The sequence below is a fragment of the Aspergillus fischeri genome, genomic scaffold, assembly GCF_000149645.3.
Source record: "Aspergillus fischeri NRRL 181 1099437636262 genomic scaffold, whole genome shotgun sequence".
NCBI lineage: Eukaryota > Fungi > Ascomycota > Eurotiomycetes > Eurotiales > Aspergillaceae > Aspergillus > Aspergillus fischeri.
The window spans coordinates 1,130,391-1,150,263 of NW_001509764.1; the positions used below are offsets into that span (position 1 = coordinate 1,130,391).

Below are 19,873 nucleotides of genomic sequence, written 5' to 3' on the forward strand. Positions count from 1 at the left end.
ACGATATAAACGAAATTTCCATGATATATACATCTCTCAGACCATGCAAATAGCTATACATCTGCAACAAGCGCTCATTCAGCCAGCTTGATATTCCCCTCCGCATCATAAACAATCTCCCGCATCTTCACACTCCGCAGATGATCCACCCCTCCGGACAGCGAACAGTCATGATAGAAAAGATACCATTTCCCCTGAAACTCCGCAATAGAATGATGCGTCGTCCAGCCGAGCACCGGCTCCAGGATCCGTCCGCGGTACGTGAACGGCCCCAGTGGACTATCCCCCGTCGCATACACCAGGTAATGCGTATCGCCCGTCGACCACGAGAAGTAATACTTGCCGTTATACTTGTGCATCCACGCCGCCTCGAAGAACCGCCGCTCATGGTCATCCGCCGCCAGCGGCTTCCCCTCCTCATCCACAATCTCCAGCTCTTGAATCTCCCCCTCAAACTCAAGCATATCCTCCGTCAGCCGCGCCACACGCGGATACAGCGCCTTTACCCCCTCCCCTCTGGGCTCCTGCGGACCCGTCTTCGACGCATCAAACTCCCATTCCCCTGTCGCCGAGCGGGACCAGCACTGCAACTGCCCGCCCCAGATCCCGCCAAAGTACAAGTACGCCTGCCCGCCGTCGTCGACAAACGTCGCCGGGTCAATGCTGTAGCTGCCGCGGATGGGATTCGGCTGCGGCGCAAACGGCCCCTCGGGCTTATCGCCCACCGCGACGCCAATGCGGAAGATGCCCTCGCGGTCGCGCGCGGGAAAGTACAGGTAGTACTTGCCGTTCTTGGTTGCGGCGTCGGGGGCCCAGAGCTGCTTGGAGACCCAGGGGATGTCGGAGTCCTTGAGGACAACGCCGTGGTCGGTGACGGGGCCGCCGACGGTCTCCAGCGAGAAGACGTGGTAGTCGTTCATGTCGTATTGGTCGCCATTGTCGTTGAACTGGATGTCTGTCTCGCGGTCGTGCGAGGGGTAGATGTATAGTTTGTTGTTGAAGACGTGGGCGGAGGGGTCCGCGGTGTAGATGTGTTTGACGAGTGGTTCGCTCATTTTCCTCTTCGTATCTGACAGCCTAGTCTAGTCTAGCGAGAAGAGAACTGAAGTGATTGCATGGGCATCCTGATATCGAACGTCCTTCTTATACAACCTTAGTGCCTCGGTTTTATCCGACTCAGGCTAAACATAGACCCCAAGAAATTACCCCACCACTCCATCAGGCTAAACGGGGGATTAGATTCGATGCCCTAATCAGATATGCCGTAGAGTATATTGACGTGATTTTGAATGTAATCCCTATCCAATGATATTCTAGTATGCGATTGCTGAAATGTACTTCATATCTATCAAGGCTGAATATGCATGCAGCATGCGGCATTGCCCACCACAAACTCCACAAAGACAAAGACGAACAAAGACAAGGCGTGCGACACACCTCCAGACTCCAAAAGAAAAATCAACGCCCCCATGCCTTCCACCTCAATATAGCATCAGGATCATCCCGCTGCGCCTGTAGAAGCCCCTGCTCCCACTCCCACTCCATCCTCTCCAAAAGCTCCTCTGCGTCGTCCTCACTGGTAGATCCTGCCGTACTAACAGTAGGCGACTCACACCCCCTCAGCCCAATAAAGCGACCGAACCGTCGCCGCTTCGTCTGTAGATCGACGCTCTTCTCGCCCTGTGTGCCGATCCACGCGGGGATCGAGACGGGGTATGCCCTTGTGGCCTCCACCGGTGGCCACACCTGGTGGAAGTGACGGGCTAGATCGTCCAGTTGCCGAGAGGTGAGTAGGTGGTAGGCGAGGAGGGTCTTGGGGAATTCGGGATGTTGCTGCCCCGTGGTGCTGGAGACGAGGGGGCAGAGAGGGGTGCGTAGATGGCGGAGGACGGGCTGGAAGGATGGGTGGACCTTCTTGGGTCGTTTTGCTGGTTTTGATTCCGCTGGTGATGCTGGCTGTGATGACTGTGGTGTTGATCGGCTCGACGTCGAGCTTGTGGGTGTTGATGGTGAGAATGCACAGGAGATAGTGGGGGATTGAGGGGACGACGGGTCTATCACGATACCGGGGAGGGAGGGATTGTTGCTGCCTTGCATTTTGTATATGGAAGAATTAGTTCAGGTCAAAGTGAGATATAGACTTTGGCTGACTCTGTAAGTTTGTTCCTTGGTTGCTGCGTGGGAGTAGATTGCTCAAATTTAAGCACTTGGATCGTAGCAGAGAGATCATGGAAATCCGAGGTTACCGTCGCTTATATACTTCGTCCTGAACCATGAAACAGCTGATATGTGACAAAGGCTACGGTGAAGAAAAGCCACGACAAGAATAGGAACTCTTTGTTGGTGCCAAATGACCAGCACTCGGCCACATTGTACTCTCCCTTTGTCTCGAAGGCTTTCCGTTTCATGCTAGCAACAACAAACCAGACAATAGATCGTCCAACAAAGCAATCAAATATCCATTGAGGATAATCAATAAAAGATCATGAAACAGAAACTCGAATTCAAAGGATACCGACGAGGCTATATCAAGATGTCATTGTCATTGTGCACATCCAAGACACAAACGCAGAGTTACAAAACTTCAGACTATGAAAGGGATAGCCCAGCTACACGCTTCTCCAACGGTGTCTTCTTCGAGCAAAAGGCGTCGCGTTTCTCATCGGTCACTGGAGGCAAGCCGACATACTTGTTGATCCAGTTGAAAACAGTCTGGTGCCATACGAGAGAGTTCTCCGGGTTGAGCACCCAGTGGTTCTCGTCTGGGAAGGTCAGGAAGGCGCTCTCGATCCCCCTCATCTGCAGGACGTTGAACGCTGCAAGTCCCTCCGCTATTGTCAGACGGTAGTCGAGCTCATTGTGGATGATCAGATGGGGTGTCTGCCAATGCTCCGTAAAACGAGACGGATCCCATTTCTCCCAGTTCTCTGGGACCTTCCAGATCGGGCCTCCCAGGTCATGGAGTGGGAAGTATTGTTCCTCACTGGCAAGCTGAGAGGTCATGCTGAATACACCATCGTGCGTGACGAGAGCCTTGAATCGACGGCCGAGAGGGTGGCCCTGGATCCAGTTCATCATATAACCGCCATAAGACGCTCCAAGTGCGACGGCTCTCGTGGTGTCAACGTAATCCAGATTCTCCTCGATGTAGTCAAATCCTTTTTCGATATCGATATAAGGTAGGCCTCCCCAAGAACCACGGATTGCGTCCGTAAATGGTTGCCCGTAACCGGTGCTACCTCGGGGATTGGGTGTAATGACGATGTAACCCTGCTCAGCAAACACGGCGGGATTCCATCGAGTGCTCCATTGGTCATTCCATGCGCCCTGAGGCCCCCCATGAATCAGATAAGCGAGTGGATACTTGTTGCCAGGCTTGAAATTGGACGGTTTAACCACCCACGCATGGACGGGGTGATCCTCCGCGCCTTTGAACCAAATCTCATCCACCTGTGTGGGTGAAAGACCAAAGGCGGCGCCTCCACGGCCAATAGATGAGATGACCCTGACCTTGGATGTATCCTGGGTGTCAATGATGGTCCACAAGCTATTGTCTACCAAATTGTTGCTGGCAATCAACAGATTCGATGAATTCGCCCCCAAAGGGAAAACATCCGTAACATAACCAGAATGCGTGAGCTTCTTCAACACATCGGGTGCACTATGGCGGACATTGTCGAGAGGAAGTTGATACAACACGCCACGGCCCTGCTCCTCGACCTGAACGAATAATGACTGATCATCCTTAGCAAACGTCAATCCCGACGGGCTGAGATCCCACTGTCCCTTGCCATCAGCAGAGGCGAAAACCTCAATCATCTCACCACTCCAAGGGTTTGGAACGTATAGGATTCTGTTTTTGTCCGACTCATAGCCATCTTCACGCATCCCGAGCAGAGCAATCGAGCTGCCATCGGACGAGAGAACAGGAGATGACATAGCACCCTCAAGACCTTTGACTGTGCATACCTTGGCTTCCAGAGCGCCTACACCGGTCCACGAGAACATCGGACAGTAGTAGCATGAGCAGGACGTGTGTGTCGCGGGGTTGAGGTTAGGATCTTTTGCAACAAACACAATTGCTGACGGGCTGATGTCAAAATCGCCTGAGCCGCCAAAAGGTGGGATAGGCGACTCAACCCCAGTTAGCCCGCAAATCGAGATCAGGTTCGTCAGCCCGGAGACGGAATATCTGCCTGCCTGTCGACTAGCAGGAGACAGGGGCGCGCGCTGCAGCAACCCATACCAAATGGCGTTGCGCTGTGGCTCAATCCAAGAGTCCCAGTGTCGGACAAACAGGGACGTGTACAGCCTACCTGAGCTGAGAGGCTTTTTGGCGTCGTGTGGGTTGTACAATGACCCATCCGGGTTGGCCTTCCCAGCCACCGCAAACCCAATTTTGCCCTGTTCGACAACAGTCACCTTGAGGTCGGACACGGGACCGGGCACAGTGCCCGCAGTGTAGGTCTTGTCGACTTCCCGCGCGTCTCCGACAATGAAGCTGGTATTTCCATTTGCTTTGGTCTTCAGCCACACCAGTTGGTCGCTGTTATCCAGCCACTGTGGGCTGCTGGCGCCCGGATCGTTCGTGATGAGGGCTGATCGGCCGGTGGCGATGTCTAGTACACGGATCTCATTGGTCTTCGAATGAGAGTCGAAGGAGTAGGATGTCTGTGTGTAGACGGCAAGTGTCCCTGAAGAGTTGGGGATGGGCCCAGAGCGGCGGGGAGCTCCCAGGAGGACCCTGATCAAGTCAGCGATCCGAATTGGGGTAGAATATGCCTTTTCTGACTCAAGATCTTCCGCGGCTGTAGGAAGAGACGAGACCGATTTACTTACTCTGGAGTAAACTTCATTGATCGGATGGTCATGTCCGTTCCACAGTGATAAGGACTGTCTTGATAAGATCGGCGCCAAGCGTTGAGGGGTAGACAATGCGATTGGGGGTGAACAGACAGAATTGTGTAACTTGAAGTTATTCGGTTATTATACTGTATATATTGCAAACTGCGATATCAAACAATGATGGATGGTAGTCAGATCAGGAGGGGTTGTGGGGGAGATGGAAGGGGGAAGAGAAGAGGAGGTTGGAGATGTGGAGAGAGCTGCCTTATCGCGTGAGGAGAAGACCGTCCTGTAATCAGTTACTGAGTCTACGGACTGATCTGAAGTATTGGATCGAACATTCTTATTATCATTGCTTCCACGTAGATTGACCGTATAAATACAACAAAGAGAATTAACAGACGGATCTAGTGCTAACAGATTTTAATAAACCCTTTACTCCTCTTCTTCCTCGCTCTCATCCTCTTCCATGCCTTCAGCTGCCGTCACAGTAAACGTGGGGGCTTGGTCTACACCCACATAGCTGTCGCACATTAGGTACAGTGTCAACTCATGCTCACCAGGCGTGGGCACAATGTACTCCAGGCGCAACTCCAATTTGCGTCCGATGGTAACTCGCTTGATGGCAAGCAAATTCTTCGTCTTCTCGTCTCCCACAACCAACCACCAATTCTCCATCTTCTTGCCAGGGTAGAACGGCGCGTGTACTGTGGTGTCAGGTTCCTCGTCCTCTTCGACTTCCCGTTCAATCTTGATCTTGAGATACGCCGGCTCGCCGGATGTAATGTTCTCGGGATCCTCCACCTGGAAGTCAAGGTCAAGGTTGGGATACTTCTCGTTCGTGAACGCGGCAGCTTGAGCCAACTGTGAGTTATCGAGACCAAGTCGCTTGACCAACGTGGGGTAGTCCTTGTTCTCGGATGGATCCATCGCTTCCATGAATTCGAAGATGTCGTTGATGTTGTACTCGTTGGCCACCTTAATGGCTTCAGGGCCAAAGTGAGGAATCTGCTTAAGAGGGCTGTCCCGATCCCACATGGCTTGGACCACCATCTGTGACATCTCCATGGCATTCATTGCGTTCAAGTGACCCTCGGATGAGAGAACATCGACACATGCACTGAGAAGGTTGAGAACCTTGCTGACAATGACCTCCTGGTCCTTGGCAAGATCAATGGGCAGCTGCATGCGGGAGAAGTGAGCTTGCAGGAGAACAAAGGCCTTGAAGTGAGGCGAGTCGTAGGCGGGTTGCGACATCTTGACGGGCACACGATCGTACACTCGTCGCAGAATGTGGTCTTCGTGTCTCCGCATCTGAATTGATTCGAACTCCGTGGCTGAGGTGATAATCTCCAGAATACCCTTGAGCTTCGTGCGAGCGCTGAGCGACAGGAGGAAGGTCTGCATGGTGATGAAGGAGATGTTGTAGTAAGCGCCAATCATGGCCGCATTGAGGGGCGAGACGCTGTCATCCTCCTCATCCAGGTCAATAATCTTAGCCTCCGACAGCTCCCTCAATGTGTTCTCCACCAACTCGGACAAGAAAGTGCTGAGACCTTCGTGGCTAATGTCACTCAGACCGTAGAAGCTGGGGTTGGCAAGGAGACGACGGTAAAAATACGTGTAAGTCATCCAATCCACGGCGTCCTGTGTCGAAGTGATTGTCCTTGTGCTGATCTCGGTCACAAATGCGTCATGTAAGTACAATTGCAAATGACTCTCGACGGGCAAAGCTTCGTTAAGGAACTTCTTGTAATACTCGCGCTTGACTGAAGGTACCATCAGAACACCTCGGCCAATCTTGTCCTCCTTAGGGCGAGTAGCTTTGCCGAACATCTGCAGGATTTCGCTGATAGGATAATCAATGTAACGGTGCTCGCGGCCTTCAAAGAACTGTGTCCCCATGACGATTACAAGATGTGCCGTGAGATTCAGGTCCCAGCAGACATCGCGTGAAGCAAGTAGGACCTGAATCGCACCAATGGTGAAGAGATGCGAGACAATGCGCTTGTCAGTAGCGCTAAGAGCTTCGTGATAGTATCCAATGCCGTGGGAGAGCGATTCAGCCAGCGTCCGTTCCTGAATCCGATTCAGTAGTGGCGCAAGTTCATTCACATCAGCATGAAGGAATCGGTCTTCGTTATCATCCGCAGCGCAAGCAGCCAAGAGATCAATAGCTGTTGATCTTGTCTGCTTGCGATTGGGTACAAACACAAGCGCGGGTTTGTCCGGAGCCAACTGCAAAATCGAGTGATATGCCGGTTTAGCCATAGCCAGCATGAGTGAGGGGAAGTGGGGAATGCTGAAGGACTGAATATGAAGCTCAAGAGGCACAGGGCGAGCGTGAGGGCTGAAATTGTAAATTGTATGCTTGTTCGCACCAATCCACTCGCCGATGTCACGGGCGTTAGCAAGAGGCACGCTCAGCCCAACGATGCGCATACCGTTCTCTAGCTGAAGGGCAATAGAATGCATGCGCGACACCACTACTTCGTACACATATCCTCCATAGCCTCCAAGCATATGGAGTTCATCTGCGATAAACAGCTGCACGGATTGCACGTTCTTGCGCCTTTGCCATTGCCGGGACAGAACATCCCACTGCGTCGGCGTGGCGAGAACCAGATCTGCCTGATCCAGCAATTTCAGATCCGCAGTGGTCTCTCCAGTCAGCTTGACGATATTCTTGCCGCCACCGAGGTTACCCAACCGCTTCTCCCAGTCTGCATGTCGGTGATCAATCAATTCTTGGAAAGGAGCAATATAGACGGCTCTGCCGCCCTTTCCGGTTGCCCAATGCCGCAGCAATGCAAGCTCAGCACAAACAGTTTTGCCGCTGCCCGTAGGAGCACCGAGGAAGACATTGTCGTCGGTATCATACAACGACTTGAAAGTTTGAGACTGGATCTTGTTGAAGAGTTGCCACTCAGGATAGAGTTGCTGGTAATCCTCACGCTTCAGTGCCTTGACGGGCGCCCGTTGCATGTCCAGCAAAGGAGTATGGGGCGGGAATCGCTCCGGAAGAATCAGCTTCTGGAAAGATACCGCAATCTTGGTCTCTGAGTGCATCCACCGATCGGAAACGAGAGAGATGAAGTAGTTAGGGGGCATAGGCTCGGTAATGGGAACCGTAAATTCGACTAGGTGCTCGTTCATCTCGGCCTGCGCATAGTCCTTCCGGAGGATGAATTGATCGTGGAACAAGATTTCCTCGCCGTCACAGTCCTCGACGAGGATCCAAAAGTCTTGCGCTGTTCCGTGCAAAGCATCATCCCACACAAAATTCGGAGTGATGGTAAGCTCCACTCGAAGCAATGACCGGGTTACAGGCTGAACTTGCGCCTGGACTTCCAAACGAGGGAACTTGGACACGAGATCACACACGGTCCGTCCAGCCTTGGGCATACCAAGAAGTTCGCCCATGCGAGGAGGGTCGAGGTCGAAATAGCTGGCCCAAGGCACGTCGATTCTCTCCGCTTTCTGCAGGATATCCCGGGGACAGTGAGGGAATTGACGCAGTGGTGTCATGGTCGGCCACATCCGCCGTTCCGCCATCTTGCAGAGGTCGAGAGCAGTCTTCGCGACAGATGACCAGCCTTTCTTCAAGGAAATCTCAAAAAGGGCCCTCAGAATACGACCCGCGGACTGAGTGACATACACCATGTCTGCCATCAAAGCAAGTCCTTCTAGCTTCAGTCTGGAAATGTAGGCCTGCAGCAAAACGTTGATCTTCGAATGAGGTTCATCAATGCTCTCCTTCACAGGAACAGGAACACGACCGAGGAGTTTCGCTAACTCCAACTTCTCGTCTTGGCGAACAGGGATGTACTTGAATTCGTCGCTGAGGGCGAAAATGCGGAAGAGCTCAATGGTCGAGATGGATGGTTGAATGTGCTGAGAATAGGTCAACATGGAATTGTGGCCAATGTAGTAATGCGAAGCAATTCGTCCCAACTCGGTGGATTGCAGGCGTCCAGTCTTCTTCTCATACTTGATAAGTCCGGCCCGTTCCAAGATGACGGCTGCGGAGTGAACAAGGTCAACCCGCTTCTGCTCCAACGCGTCGTCGTTCTCATAATCGGCGCCCACGCTGTACAGGCCAGGCGAGCGGAGCATACGGACAAAAAGGTAAGTGTAACCCAGCCACTCCACTCCCTCGTCGCGATTGCGGATGTTTCCAAGGACGATCTCCGCATTCATGTTATCAGCAAGTTTGCTCATGAGCTGACTCTCAATCGGCAATTGCTGGTTCATGAGGGAGAGGTAGTACTGAATTTCAGTCTGGGATGTGATGATAATACCTTCACCAAACGTGTCGTATTGAGGTCGACCAGCTCGTCCCAGCATCTGGAGGACATCCTGAGGGCTAAGCTCAACCCAGCTACCCTTCTCCGGTGAATATACCTGAGTTCCTTTGATGATAACGGTATGCGCGGGCAGGTTGACACCCCAGGCAAGAGTTGCCGTGCATACGAGGACTTGAATGCTGCCATCAGCGAACAGCGCTTGGACTGAGTCACGATCCGCAAGACTCAGTCCTGCATGGTGGATACCGAAACCGTATGGCAACAGGTCTTTCAGCGATGCATCATCGACGGACTCGGCTTCTTCCGCTAAAATAGCCCTGCTTGCAGCATCGCTACGCAAAATCTGGCCAATCGTCTCCATCTCCAATGCTTTATCCCTGATATACTTGGCCGTCTTCGCCGTTTCCTTTCGAGAGTGAACGAAGATGAGCATCTGGTTTCTTCGCTGCCCGACTTGCTCGAGAACCTTGTTATAGCAAATATCGTTCATCATCTTCAGCTGCTTGATAGCTTTCTTGTCGGTGACACCAATGAATTCCTGCTTCAACGGGCATGGTCGATAAGAACCATCAAAGTGGAACAGGCCTTTATTGGGGTCGACTCGTAAGAAGCTGGCTACATCACGGTAGTTTGGCAAAGTTGCACTGAGACCAACGATGCGGACAGGTTCTCCGGTCTGCTCTACCTTGCGAATTGTCCGACTAACGATACTTTCGATAACGGGTCCTCGCTCGTCATGAAGCAAATGAATTTCATCAATAATGATCAGACGCACGAGCTTGATGTAACTCGTCTCAGACGCCTTTCTGGTAATGACGTCAAATTTTTCGGGAGTCGTGACAATCAGCTGGGTTTCAGCAATCTGTTGCTTTGTGAGTTGGCGATCACCAGTCAGCTCGGAAACTCGAATGCCGTAGGGCTCGAGCCGTTTGCCGAGGTTGCCGACTTGCTCCTGGACCAGAGCTTTCAAGGGAGAGATATAAATGATTTTGAAATCATCAAGCATTATCTCCCCGGTCTCCGGGTTGCGATTCTTGCCGATCTCGCGAAGGATGGTAAGCATGGCAACATTGGTCTTTCCAGATCCCGTAGGAGCACAGACAAGCATATTGCCATCATCGTGGAAGGCAGCTGGGTAGCATTTGGTCTGAACTCGGTTGAGCTCCTTGGCACTGCCAAAGCCGATACGGGCCCATTCAGGCAGTTCAGTGGCGGGGATGTTCTTCTCCCCAGGGTCTCGCTTGGGTTTGGGCGGTGGTACATGAATCTCCTCGTATCCTTTGAATGTTCGCTTGGTGGAACCTTGAGGTAGCTTGACATTCGGGTTGGTCATCAGATGGTTGCCTTGGTGGAAGACAAGGTTCTCCAGGTTGATCAGCCTCTTGGGCTGCAGACCGCCGACCAAGCCACCCTCTGCAGGCTTCTGTTCGGGAGCCGGCGCGCTAGGGACATCGACATCCATCAGATCGAGTTTGATCTTCTTCTCGGGACGACCTGCCGCTTCATCGCGAACCGTCTTGCCTCGAATTTCGTCCAAAATAGCTCGGTGGCCAGCCTCAACCATCTCACTTTCGACGAGATGGCGAGCATCGGCATCTTCGGCAACCCTGCGCCAACGCGTTACCCACACAATCTTATCACGGTTCATGACGAATTTGGCGACAAGGTCTGGGTGTTCATAATCGAAAAGTTCCATCAGGTCGTTTTCCACGTCTCGCAGCGATTTCTCCGTGCCGTCCTCCGCTTTGCCACCAAGTATTTCCAAAGCCTGTGTGGCCTTCTCCTGTTGTATATGAGCATCGGTATACGCAGAACCAATTTGGCGTTGTAACCAGTAAGCGTCGATTTGCCGGGCAGGAACTATCAAGTTCTTGTTCCGCCGTTGGTCAGCGCGATCTAGTCCACCGTCGATGACCATCTCTTCCTCAGCCTCGAGACCTTCGATATTCGCTTTCTCGGTCGTCGCAGCCTCAATATCGGGAGCTTCTTGTTCATCTGGCTCTTCATCGTCGGTCAGGTCATCCTCGTCTCGGACTTCGGTGACAGTGCCCATGCGCTCATCATCCTCATCTTCCTCGTCGAAGACGACGGCAACACCCTGACGTTCGTCGAGCTCTGCCTCTTCTTGGCCATCCATTCCGCCCTCCATCTCTTCGTCCTCGTCCTGCGCATCGTAGTCCGTAATCTTCTTTCCCAAATTTACAAGTTCGTTGAACTCTTTTGGACTCATGGAGCTGCCGAGCAAGTCGTCAATCTCCTTTTTCTTGTCGAAGTCCTTCATATCTTCGTCCTTCAATAGCTCCAACACAGCATCGGCAGCACTCCGAACGACTTCGTGAGGGACATCACCCAGATGGCTTGCAGTCATTGTAAGGATAAGATCGTAGGTCGCGCGGGTGGCGGGCGTTCGAGGGCGGTATTTCAACCCTTCGATGAGAGCATCGGCAGCGGAGAGAATACCCTGGCCGCGTAATTGCTGTTGCCCGCGACGTTTTCTCTGTTCTCGAGCGAGCACATCCTCGCCTTCTCGGATCGCACCTCGCTCGATATCTGTAGGTCCGACGGGTTTCTTCTTAGTCTTTGGCGCATCGTCATGCGCGACTCTTGAACCCATCTCCCGAATGCTGATGCGCCCAGCAAGGGATTCTGGGTCTCCGGTGGGTTCATCATTGATGCGAGAGATGAAACGACGGTCCGCCTGGAGAACCAGGTTGGACATCGCCGAGTACTTGTACTGGGAGATATTTTGGTCCGCCATCTTGATGGTGTTTCAACTGCAATCAAAAAAAAATTCCGACAAGAAAGAACGATAGTGCGACGACTTCTTTCAGTCGCCCGGGCTCGGTGGAGCTCAGATACAGCCGGCGCGTCGACACACCTGCGTCAAGAAATGAATGGTGGAAATAATTAAGTGTCCGTAAAGGTTTCACAAACCTGGATCATCCTCTTGCAGCAGGCAAGCTTACTCGTTGTTGCAGGGTTGCAAGCTGCCTGTAGTGGTTTGGATGGTTGAAGGGAGATGGCGTTTGAAAGTTGTCGGGAAGTTCTTCTGCAGCAGATTTCAGTGGCGAAGCGGGAAGGTTTGGCGAGTGACACCTGAGATTAGAGGTTCCCGTTTTAGTCCCGCCGCCCGCATCTCATCCACAGCAACACCAACAGCACGTTGGTGACTTGCTCAGCTCGGGACCATGCGCATCAATGGATGTCGATTCGCTCGTTTAGTGCCGCCGCAATTCCATCATGTTCATAAATTCGACACTTCTGCCGCGCATCGTTGCCTTGTGCACCGAACGATCTGTCACCATGCGCGCCGTCCACACGCCCGCGTCGAAGCTTCGTTATCAACGCCGAATCTCGAGCTCAGAAGAGGGGCAAGAACGAGGACTAAGGTCAAAGTCAAGGATCTACCGCAGGGAACTTTGAAACTCGAGCCGTATGACGACGGCGCTACCGGCGCTACGGACGATGCGCCTCGATATCCCACGGTCGTACAGGGACATCGGAATAACATGCGGAAGTTCAGGAATTGTGTTATTTTGACTCGAGTAGGAGGCTTCTACGAGGTACGGACTTCGGACTGGCGGTCCAAGTAGAGTTAGACAGTCGTATTCTCTCTTCTGAAGGCAGCATAGATCCCTAACAGATTCTCCAGCTCTACTTTGAGCAGGCTGAAGAGCTAGCTCCGTTACTGAACTTGAAGCTCGCCGTCAAGAAGACCAGCGCGGGTCCTGTTCCCATGGCGGGATTTCCCTTCTTTCAGCTAGATCGGTTTTTGAAGATTCTCGTCCAAGACTTGAATAAATACGTGGCTATCAGCGAAGAGTTTGCCAATGCCGCTGAGGATAAAGCCCGGGGCGGTCTGCTCTTCGATCGCAGGGTAGCCAGAATTATCACGCCAGGTACCCTAATCGATGAGAAGTTCATGGACCCTTCGGAGAACAATTTCTTGCTGGCGGTTTATATCGACGTGGCAGCCTTGAAAGCGCAAGTAGAACAACAGGAGGGCGACTTGTCTGCGCAGCAGCACATATTGTCTTCCGCATCCCAGCACGTTGGCTTGTCCTGGCTGGACTTATCCACAGGAGACTTCTTCACACAATCGACTACCACTCAGATGCTTCCGTCGGCAATTGCTCGGATCGGAGCGCGGGAGATACTCGTGGACCAGAAACTTCAGGACCTGATCGGGCAGGAGTTGCAACTTCTGGTTGGGCATGACCATCGCCTGATGACCTTTTTCGCATATCCCAGCAAGATTCTACCTATATCACAGTGGAGCTCTGTGCTTGAGGCGCAAGTAGCTGACCAAGATTCCGATGCTTTCACGCCGGAAGAGGTCGCAGCCGGTTATAGCTTGCTGGAGTATATCAGAGTTCAGCTGCAGGGCTTGAATCTGAAGCTTCAGCCGCCTCGTCGTCGACATCTGAATGAGTCTATGAACATCGACCGGAACAGTCTGAGAGGCCTGGAAATTCTCGAGACGGCGCGGGATGGCTTTGGGAAAGGAAGTTTACTACATGCGGTGCGCCGGACGTCTACCAAAAGTGGAGCACGTCTGCTGAGAGATCGCCTGAGTATGTCTCACTCTGTTCTGTATTTTCGCAGATTGCAGCGGCATCGACTGATATATTCGTAGCATCCCCTTCCACATCATTGCTGGTAATCAACGAACGACTCGACCTTGTATCGGTCTTCCTCGAGAATAGTGATTTACGCGACAGTGTAATCCAACTGCTGAAGCGAAGCTATGATGCTCAACGCTTGGTCCAGAAATTCACCTTGGGGAGAGGAGACGCGGACGACCTGATCTGCCTTGCCAGGGCTATTCAGGCTTCGAGAGAGATCAAAGTGGTTTTATCCAGCCAACATAACGGCCGACTTGAAGCTTTGCCTCATATACAGTCGAACGATGCCAAGCGTAGTCTCTCAGCTATGACCGGTCAACTGTGCCTGGATGGACCGACCGCGCTGGCGGATCGGATCTCAGCTGCCATTGACGAAGAAGGTCTACTGCAGAAGCAGCGTCTTGCGGATGATACGGCGGCTGAAGCGGCGATGCTGGCGCAGGAAGTAGCCATGAGCGAGGGACTGCCTGGAGAAGTGGAGACGCTTCCGAAAAAAGTGAGAGCTAAGAACAGCGATCAATCCAAGGCCTCGACGGAAGAAACAACCGCGCCGGAAACTTGGATCATGAGGCGCAGTGCCAGCGCAGCTCTTCTTGAGCTACATGAGTCCTTGGACCGTCTGCAGGATGAAAAGACCCGTCTTACTCAACGTCTTCGCGAAGCCGTCGGGTCTTCTGCCCTCTCGTTGAGATGGACTTCTGGCCTGGGACATATTTGCCATGTCAAAGGAGCCAAAATTTCCCAGCAGTCTCTAGAGGAGCTAGGTGTAACGCGGAATGTGTCTTCAACCAAATCGACACGGTCCTTTTACCTTCCCGCCTGGACAGCGTTGGGAGACCGAATGGACCAGGTGAAAGTCCAAATCCGACAGGAGGAACAGGCGATCTTTGAGACACTGCGCCGCGAAGTGATTCTCAACCTAGTGAAGATCAGACGCAACGCTGCCGTAATGGACGAGCTTGACGTTGCGTGTTCTTTCGCCACCTTGGCTGAAGAGCAACGTTTAGTGCGTCCGATCCTCACCAGTGGAGTAACGCACAAAATCGTTGGGGGAAGGCATCCAACAGTCAAGCTTGGGCTTGAGGAGCAAGGGCGACAGTTTGTCAGTAACGACTGCTTCCTGGGCGATTCGGAGAGGATCTGGCTCATCACTGGTCCGAACATGGCTGGTAAAAGCACGTTCTTGCGCCAAAATGCGCTCATCACCATTTTGGCACAGGTTGGGTCATTCGTGCCCGCTGAGTATGCGGAGATTGGCATTGTAGATCAGATATTCAGTCGGATTGGGGCGGCCGACGATTTATTCCGAGACCAGTCCACTTTCATGGTGGAGATGCTGGAGACGGCCACCATACTGAAGCAGGCGACAGCGCGCTCCTTTGTTATCATGGATGAGGTTGGCCGCGGGACAACGCCAGAAGACGGGACAGCCATCAGTTTTGCCTGTCTGCACCATCTGCACTACCGCAACAAGTGCCGGACGTTGTTCGCAACCCATTTCCATGCTTTAGCGGACATGACCGATGACTTTGAGGCACTGGGGCGATACTGTACCGATGTGAAAGAGACCGCGTCGGGGTCGTTCTCATTTGTTCATCGACTGCGCAAGGGAGTGAACCGTAACTCCCATGCGCTGAAAGTCGCGCAGCTCGCAGGCTTGCCGAAGGAGACCCTAGAGATGGCCAGTCGAGTGCGACAGTCGTTGGGTAACCGCGCTCCATGGTCATCGGGCGGCAGCCATAGCCATACTATCGCGTCAGCAACCGCGTAATGCCCGTTACTCCTGACCCTCTATGTACATGTTCCATGTCTTCTCGTGTGTTGCATTTTTGCTCGAGATACCAATCTAGTCATGCTTAACGTACATTCGTAATACATTAACAGAGATCCTCTATGGACAAAGGCCTCCATTCCAGACGTAGGCAAGAATCCCACACTTGAGGGTCTCAGAGCTTGGAAGCACCCGACGTCCGACTCCTCCCCAAATCAACCACAATCCCCTCCCCAAACGCAGCCTCCTGCACATCCTCATCATCCACTCCATTGACAAACTGCACAACCACAAAATCCACCCGCCTGGGACCCAGCACCACCATCGGCGCATGCCACGTCCCAACCCCATACGTCACCGCCTGCCCACCCCGCGCCACAAATGCCCGCATATTGTTCAAGTCGGGCGGATCCCTGATCGTCACGGTGTCCCCCGAAGGCGTAGTCGCCGTTGCCGTCTGGCCCTTCAACGTCGGCGCCACGATAACCAGGTAGAATGGTTCCTCTGCATCGCCTGCGCGGGTCTGGCTGGATAGGTCAAGAGGTGTGAATGTCTGCGTGGTGAAGGGGTGTCGCTCCAGGATGCGGACGTCGAAGACGCTAGCCTCCCCTCCTGTTGCTTTGGCGGTGCGCAGTTTGCGTGGGAAGCACGAGAACATGCTCATGCGGGCGGAAGAGGGCTGGGCGCTGGGACATTGCGCGTAGTGGTCGAGCAGCGGGGAGATGGGGCTGTACTTGAGGGCGGAGGATTGATTTGCACTGACTGGAGCGGGATCATGAGGAGGGAGCGAGGAGAGAGGAGGCGCAGAGGAGAGATCGCGTGGGAGAGGACAGCTGATGGCGGTGCCGAAGGGCGCGAAGGCCTCTTTGGTGAAGGGTTCGGGGGTGATGCGGAGAGTCGGGCTGGAGGTGAGGATGGGCGTCATGGTGTTTGGGTTCGAAGGGGTTGAGGATTTGGCTAATTGTGTAGTGTATAAAGGTCCTTTGAACAATCAATGGCAAGGACCAGCCTTGCAGAAGCTGAGAGCAATGTTGGGTTAATAACTTAGAAGAGCAGTGGACAATACTCCATCAAGTGTCGGCACTCGCCGTGGGTGACAGCCGCTAAGAACAGCTTCGGGAGAGGCCGACTATCATCAACACTTCACTTATCAACTCCATTTAGAGGCGCAGTTCGCAGCCCAAAATAAGTGTTCAATATGCATCCTATGCTGGTCAATGATACATTTCATTCCTCCGTTTCAAAAAGAGATTCAGTTTGTTGATCATTAGCGTCAACTGGTTCCTAGTCCTCCTCTAACCAGTTGGCGGACTTTCTTGGTCGCCCATCAATACATCCATACAACAAATGGCCCACCACTCCTCAGCTCAATTTCAAGGGCTAGGCTAGCACTGGTCTATATCAAAATGCAGCAGAAGCATTGACAGGTCCGGAACAAAGACGCCTCTAAATGTGGATTCTCCTTTTCTTCCCCGCATTCCCGCAACTCCGCAAAAACCGACTGGCATCAGCCATTAACCGAGGCCAGTTTGTCATTGATAGGAACAATAAGCGGACTTCATTCGGCTAGGATAACTTCTTTTCTTGCTATAAGTATACCGAGGATTACTGCTAGAAGTTCTTCAAGTGATTGACTCAAATTCATTCAACTTCACCGTTGTACTCTCTAGTAAAGATCCAATGGCCTCAACGTCCGACCTGCCGAGGAAGCTCTGGGAGCATCCTAACCCGCAGTCTACTCAGATGTGGGCTTTCAAAACGAAGTTAGAGAAAGAGAGAGGGCTTCAGCTTCCAGTACGTACCTTTGAGACTGGTATCCCACCTTCCTTTGTCGTCTAACGCAATTGCTAAGGACTACCACTCGCTCTATCGGTGGTCGACGGACAACCGTGCATCCTTTTGGGACTTTTGCTGGAGATACTTTCCCATCATCTCAGAAGGTACTTACAGAACTGTGGTCGATGAATCAGCACGCATTGACAGTATCCCCACCTGGTTTGAGGGTGTGCGACTCAACTTTGCCGAGAATATGTTGTTTTCGGCGGAGAGATCAAGCTCGGGGCATATCCAGATTACAACGAAGGGCAAGGAGGACAATAAAATTGCTCTGACAGAGATCAGGGAGGGTGGGGCGGAACCACCTCGCAACATTACATGGGCCGAGTTGAGGCGCAAGACAGGGCGAATGGTGCAAGCACTCAAAGCAGCCGGGGTCGTCAAGGGAGATCGAGTCGCCGCTGTAGCAAGTAACAGCGTCGATACACTTGTCGTCTTCCTGGCAACGACGGCTCTCGGAGCGTGGTTCTCGTCAACGTCCACTGACACGGGCGTCAAAGGGATCCTCGATCGTCTGCTCCAGTTGAAGCCGAAGTACGTCTTTGTTGACGATTGCGCAATCTACAATGGGAAGCGGATTGACCTTCGACCAAAAATTAAGGACATCGTCGATGGCCTCCGGGAAGTTTCCGAATTTGAAGGCATCATCGCGATGCCACGGTTCCCAGGCCAGCCAGTCGATGTGACCCACGTGCCCAAAACCCAACCTGTTGCAGCCATTCTTGCAAAGGCACCCTTGCACAAGCTTGAGTTTGTCAGGGTCGGATTCCGGGATCCTTTCCTGGTCGTGTACTCATCCGGGACAACTGGAAAACCCAAACCCATCGTTCACGGAGTAGGCGGAGTCATACTCAATACCTACAAAGAGGCTCGGTTGCACCGTGATCATGGACCAGATTCGACCGTTTTGCAATACACGACGACAGGGTGGATCATGTACCTATCTGCCGTGTCGGGCCTGATGTTCGGCGGCAGAGCCATCTTGTACGATGGAAGTCCCTTCCTACCGGACGCCAAGTTCCTCATCGAGCTACTGGGCAAGCATAAAGTGACTCATTTCGGCACGTCACCGCGCTATCTCCATGAGCTCCGGAAGAACAACATAAGGCCGAGAGACATTGCAGATCTCAGGGCACTCCGCATCGTCACGAGCACAGGCATGGTCCTTGCAGAATCCTTGTTTGAATGGTTCTACGACGAGGGTTTCCCATCTCATACCCAGTTGGCGAATATCTCCGGCGGCACCGATCTCGCCGCCTGCTTTGGCTTGGAGAATCCGCTTACTCCTCTATATGTGGGCGGGTGCCAAGGTCCAGCTCTGGGTATTCCTATCGCAGTATTCGATCAAGCGGATGAGGGTGCTACCGCCGTCAAAGGCAGTGCCGTGGCAGATGGTGTGCCAGGAGAGTTGGTAGCCACCGCAGCATTTCCAACTATGCCAGTCAAATTCTTGGGCGACGACGGCCCGCAGAAGTACTTTGACTCATACTTTGCCCGGTTTGACAGTAAGTCTCCTTCTCTCTCCACCCTCTCAATGCATCTACCATCTACTAACCTATGATATGTAGATGTCTGGACCCACGGTGACTTTATCTGCATCCACCCCATCACAAAGCAAATCCTCTTCCTGGGCAGATCAGACGGTGTCCTCAACCCCTCAGGAGTCCGCTTCGGGTCCGCCGAGATTTACAACGTAATCGACACGCAATTCTCGACCGAGATCGCGGATTCAATCTGCGTCGGCCAGCGACGGCCAACCGACGCCGACGAATCCGTCATGCTCTTCCTGTTAATGCGGCCGGGATACAAATTCACGCCGCAGCTTGTCGCCAGGGTGAAAGAGGCAATTAGGAAGGCACTGAGTGCCCGGCATGTGCCGAAGTATGTCTTCCAGACGCCTGAGATTCCGGTACGTGCTCCTCTTCATGTCTTAGGTAGGACTCGACTATGACTAACATCGTACAGACAACGGTTAATCTGAAGAAGGTGGAATTACCGGTAAAGCAGATCGTATCAGGCAAGAAAATCAAACCGTCGGGTACTCTGCTCAACCCGCAGAGCTTAGATTACTATTACCAGTTTGCGGAGGTTGAAAAGCTGGTCGATCCCAGGAGCAAATTGTAGAGCGTGCTTTACACGAGTCATTGGGTTTTGGACTCGTCCACTTGTCTTCGATGATAGACTAGCCTAGAAGAATTGCATGCCTGTTGACTATGAGCGCTCTAGCCACCATTCTTCCAAGCACACAGCTCTCAAAAACCGAGACAATCCATACCTAGTCGAAAAAGAACGGGAAATCAGACACACAAAGACTATCCCAGAGACGCAGCAAATCCACAAGGTCACAAATTCTGATGAGAGATTGATAGAAGCAAGGGTATCACACCGCAGGAGAGAAACAAGCCCAGGGAACGCAAGAACAGCACGACCATCATATTGACAAGGAGGGATGACCAAGGGTAAGACACGAGGCCATACTCAGCATCGAT

The 19,873-nt window shown here is 52.7% G+C and overlaps 7 protein-coding genes across 7 annotated transcripts; 2 read left to right on the forward strand and 5 right to left on the reverse strand.

Annotated features, from left to right (window-relative positions):
- Nucleotides 1-74: 74 nt before the first annotated feature.
- Nucleotides 75-1,055, reverse strand: NFIA_097490 (glycoside hydrolase family 43 protein; the record flags this gene model as incomplete). Its single annotated transcript, XM_001262017.1, has 1 exon — nucleotides 75-1,055. The coding sequence occupies one exon, from the start codon at nucleotides 1,053-1,055 to the stop codon at nucleotides 75-77; it is 981 nt and encodes a 326-aa protein (XP_001262018.1).
- Nucleotides 1,056-1,348: 293 nt separating this feature from the next.
- Nucleotides 1,349-2,097, reverse strand: NFIA_097500 (uncharacterized protein; the record flags this gene model as incomplete). The annotated part of the gene is made up of 2 exons (XM_001262018.1): nucleotides 1,349-1,437; nucleotides 1,614-2,097. The coding sequence occupies 2 exons, from the start codon at nucleotides 2,095-2,097 to the stop codon at nucleotides 1,349-1,351; spliced, it is 573 nt and encodes a 190-aa protein (XP_001262019.1).
- A 492-nt stretch (nucleotides 2,098-2,589) lies between these two features.
- Nucleotides 2,590-4,871, reverse strand: NFIA_097510 (oligopeptidase family protein; the record flags this gene model as incomplete). The annotated part of the gene is made up of 2 exons (XM_001262019.1): nucleotides 2,590-4,744; nucleotides 4,840-4,871. 2 exons carry the CDS (start codon nucleotides 4,869-4,871, stop codon nucleotides 2,590-2,592), a joined length of 2,187 nt encoding a protein of 728 aa, XP_001262020.1.
- Nucleotides 4,872-5,280: 409 nt separating this feature from the next.
- On the reverse strand, nucleotides 5,281-11,910 carry NFIA_097520 (ATP-dependent RNA helicase BRR2; the record flags this gene model as incomplete). Its single annotated transcript, XM_001262020.1, has 1 exon — nucleotides 5,281-11,910. The coding sequence occupies one exon, from the start codon at nucleotides 11,908-11,910 to the stop codon at nucleotides 5,281-5,283; it is 6,630 nt and encodes a 2,209-aa protein (XP_001262021.1).
- A 430-nt stretch (nucleotides 11,911-12,340) lies between these two features.
- Nucleotides 12,341-15,548, forward strand: NFIA_097530 (mismatch repair ATPase MSH1; the record flags this gene model as incomplete). The annotated part of the gene is made up of 3 exons (XM_001262021.1): nucleotides 12,341-12,715; nucleotides 12,805-13,726; nucleotides 13,789-15,548. The coding sequence occupies 3 exons, from the start codon at nucleotides 12,341-12,343 to the stop codon at nucleotides 15,546-15,548; spliced, it is 3,057 nt and encodes a 1,018-aa protein (XP_001262022.1).
- A 175-nt stretch (nucleotides 15,549-15,723) lies between these two features.
- Nucleotides 15,724-16,473, reverse strand: NFIA_097540 (ureidoglycolate hydrolase; the record flags this gene model as incomplete). The annotated part of the gene is made up of 1 exon (XM_001262022.1): nucleotides 15,724-16,473. One exon carries the CDS (start codon nucleotides 16,471-16,473, stop codon nucleotides 15,724-15,726), a length of 750 nt encoding a protein of 249 aa, XP_001262023.1.
- Nucleotides 16,474-17,228: 755 nt separating this feature from the next.
- On the forward strand, nucleotides 17,229-19,508 carry NFIA_097550 (acetoacetyl-CoA synthase; the record flags this gene model as incomplete). The annotated part of the gene is made up of 4 exons (XM_001262023.1): nucleotides 17,229-17,342; nucleotides 17,401-18,889; nucleotides 18,953-19,293; nucleotides 19,350-19,508. 4 exons carry the CDS (start codon nucleotides 17,229-17,231, stop codon nucleotides 19,506-19,508), a joined length of 2,103 nt encoding a protein of 700 aa, XP_001262024.1.
- Nucleotides 19,509-19,873: the final 365 nt, after the last annotated feature.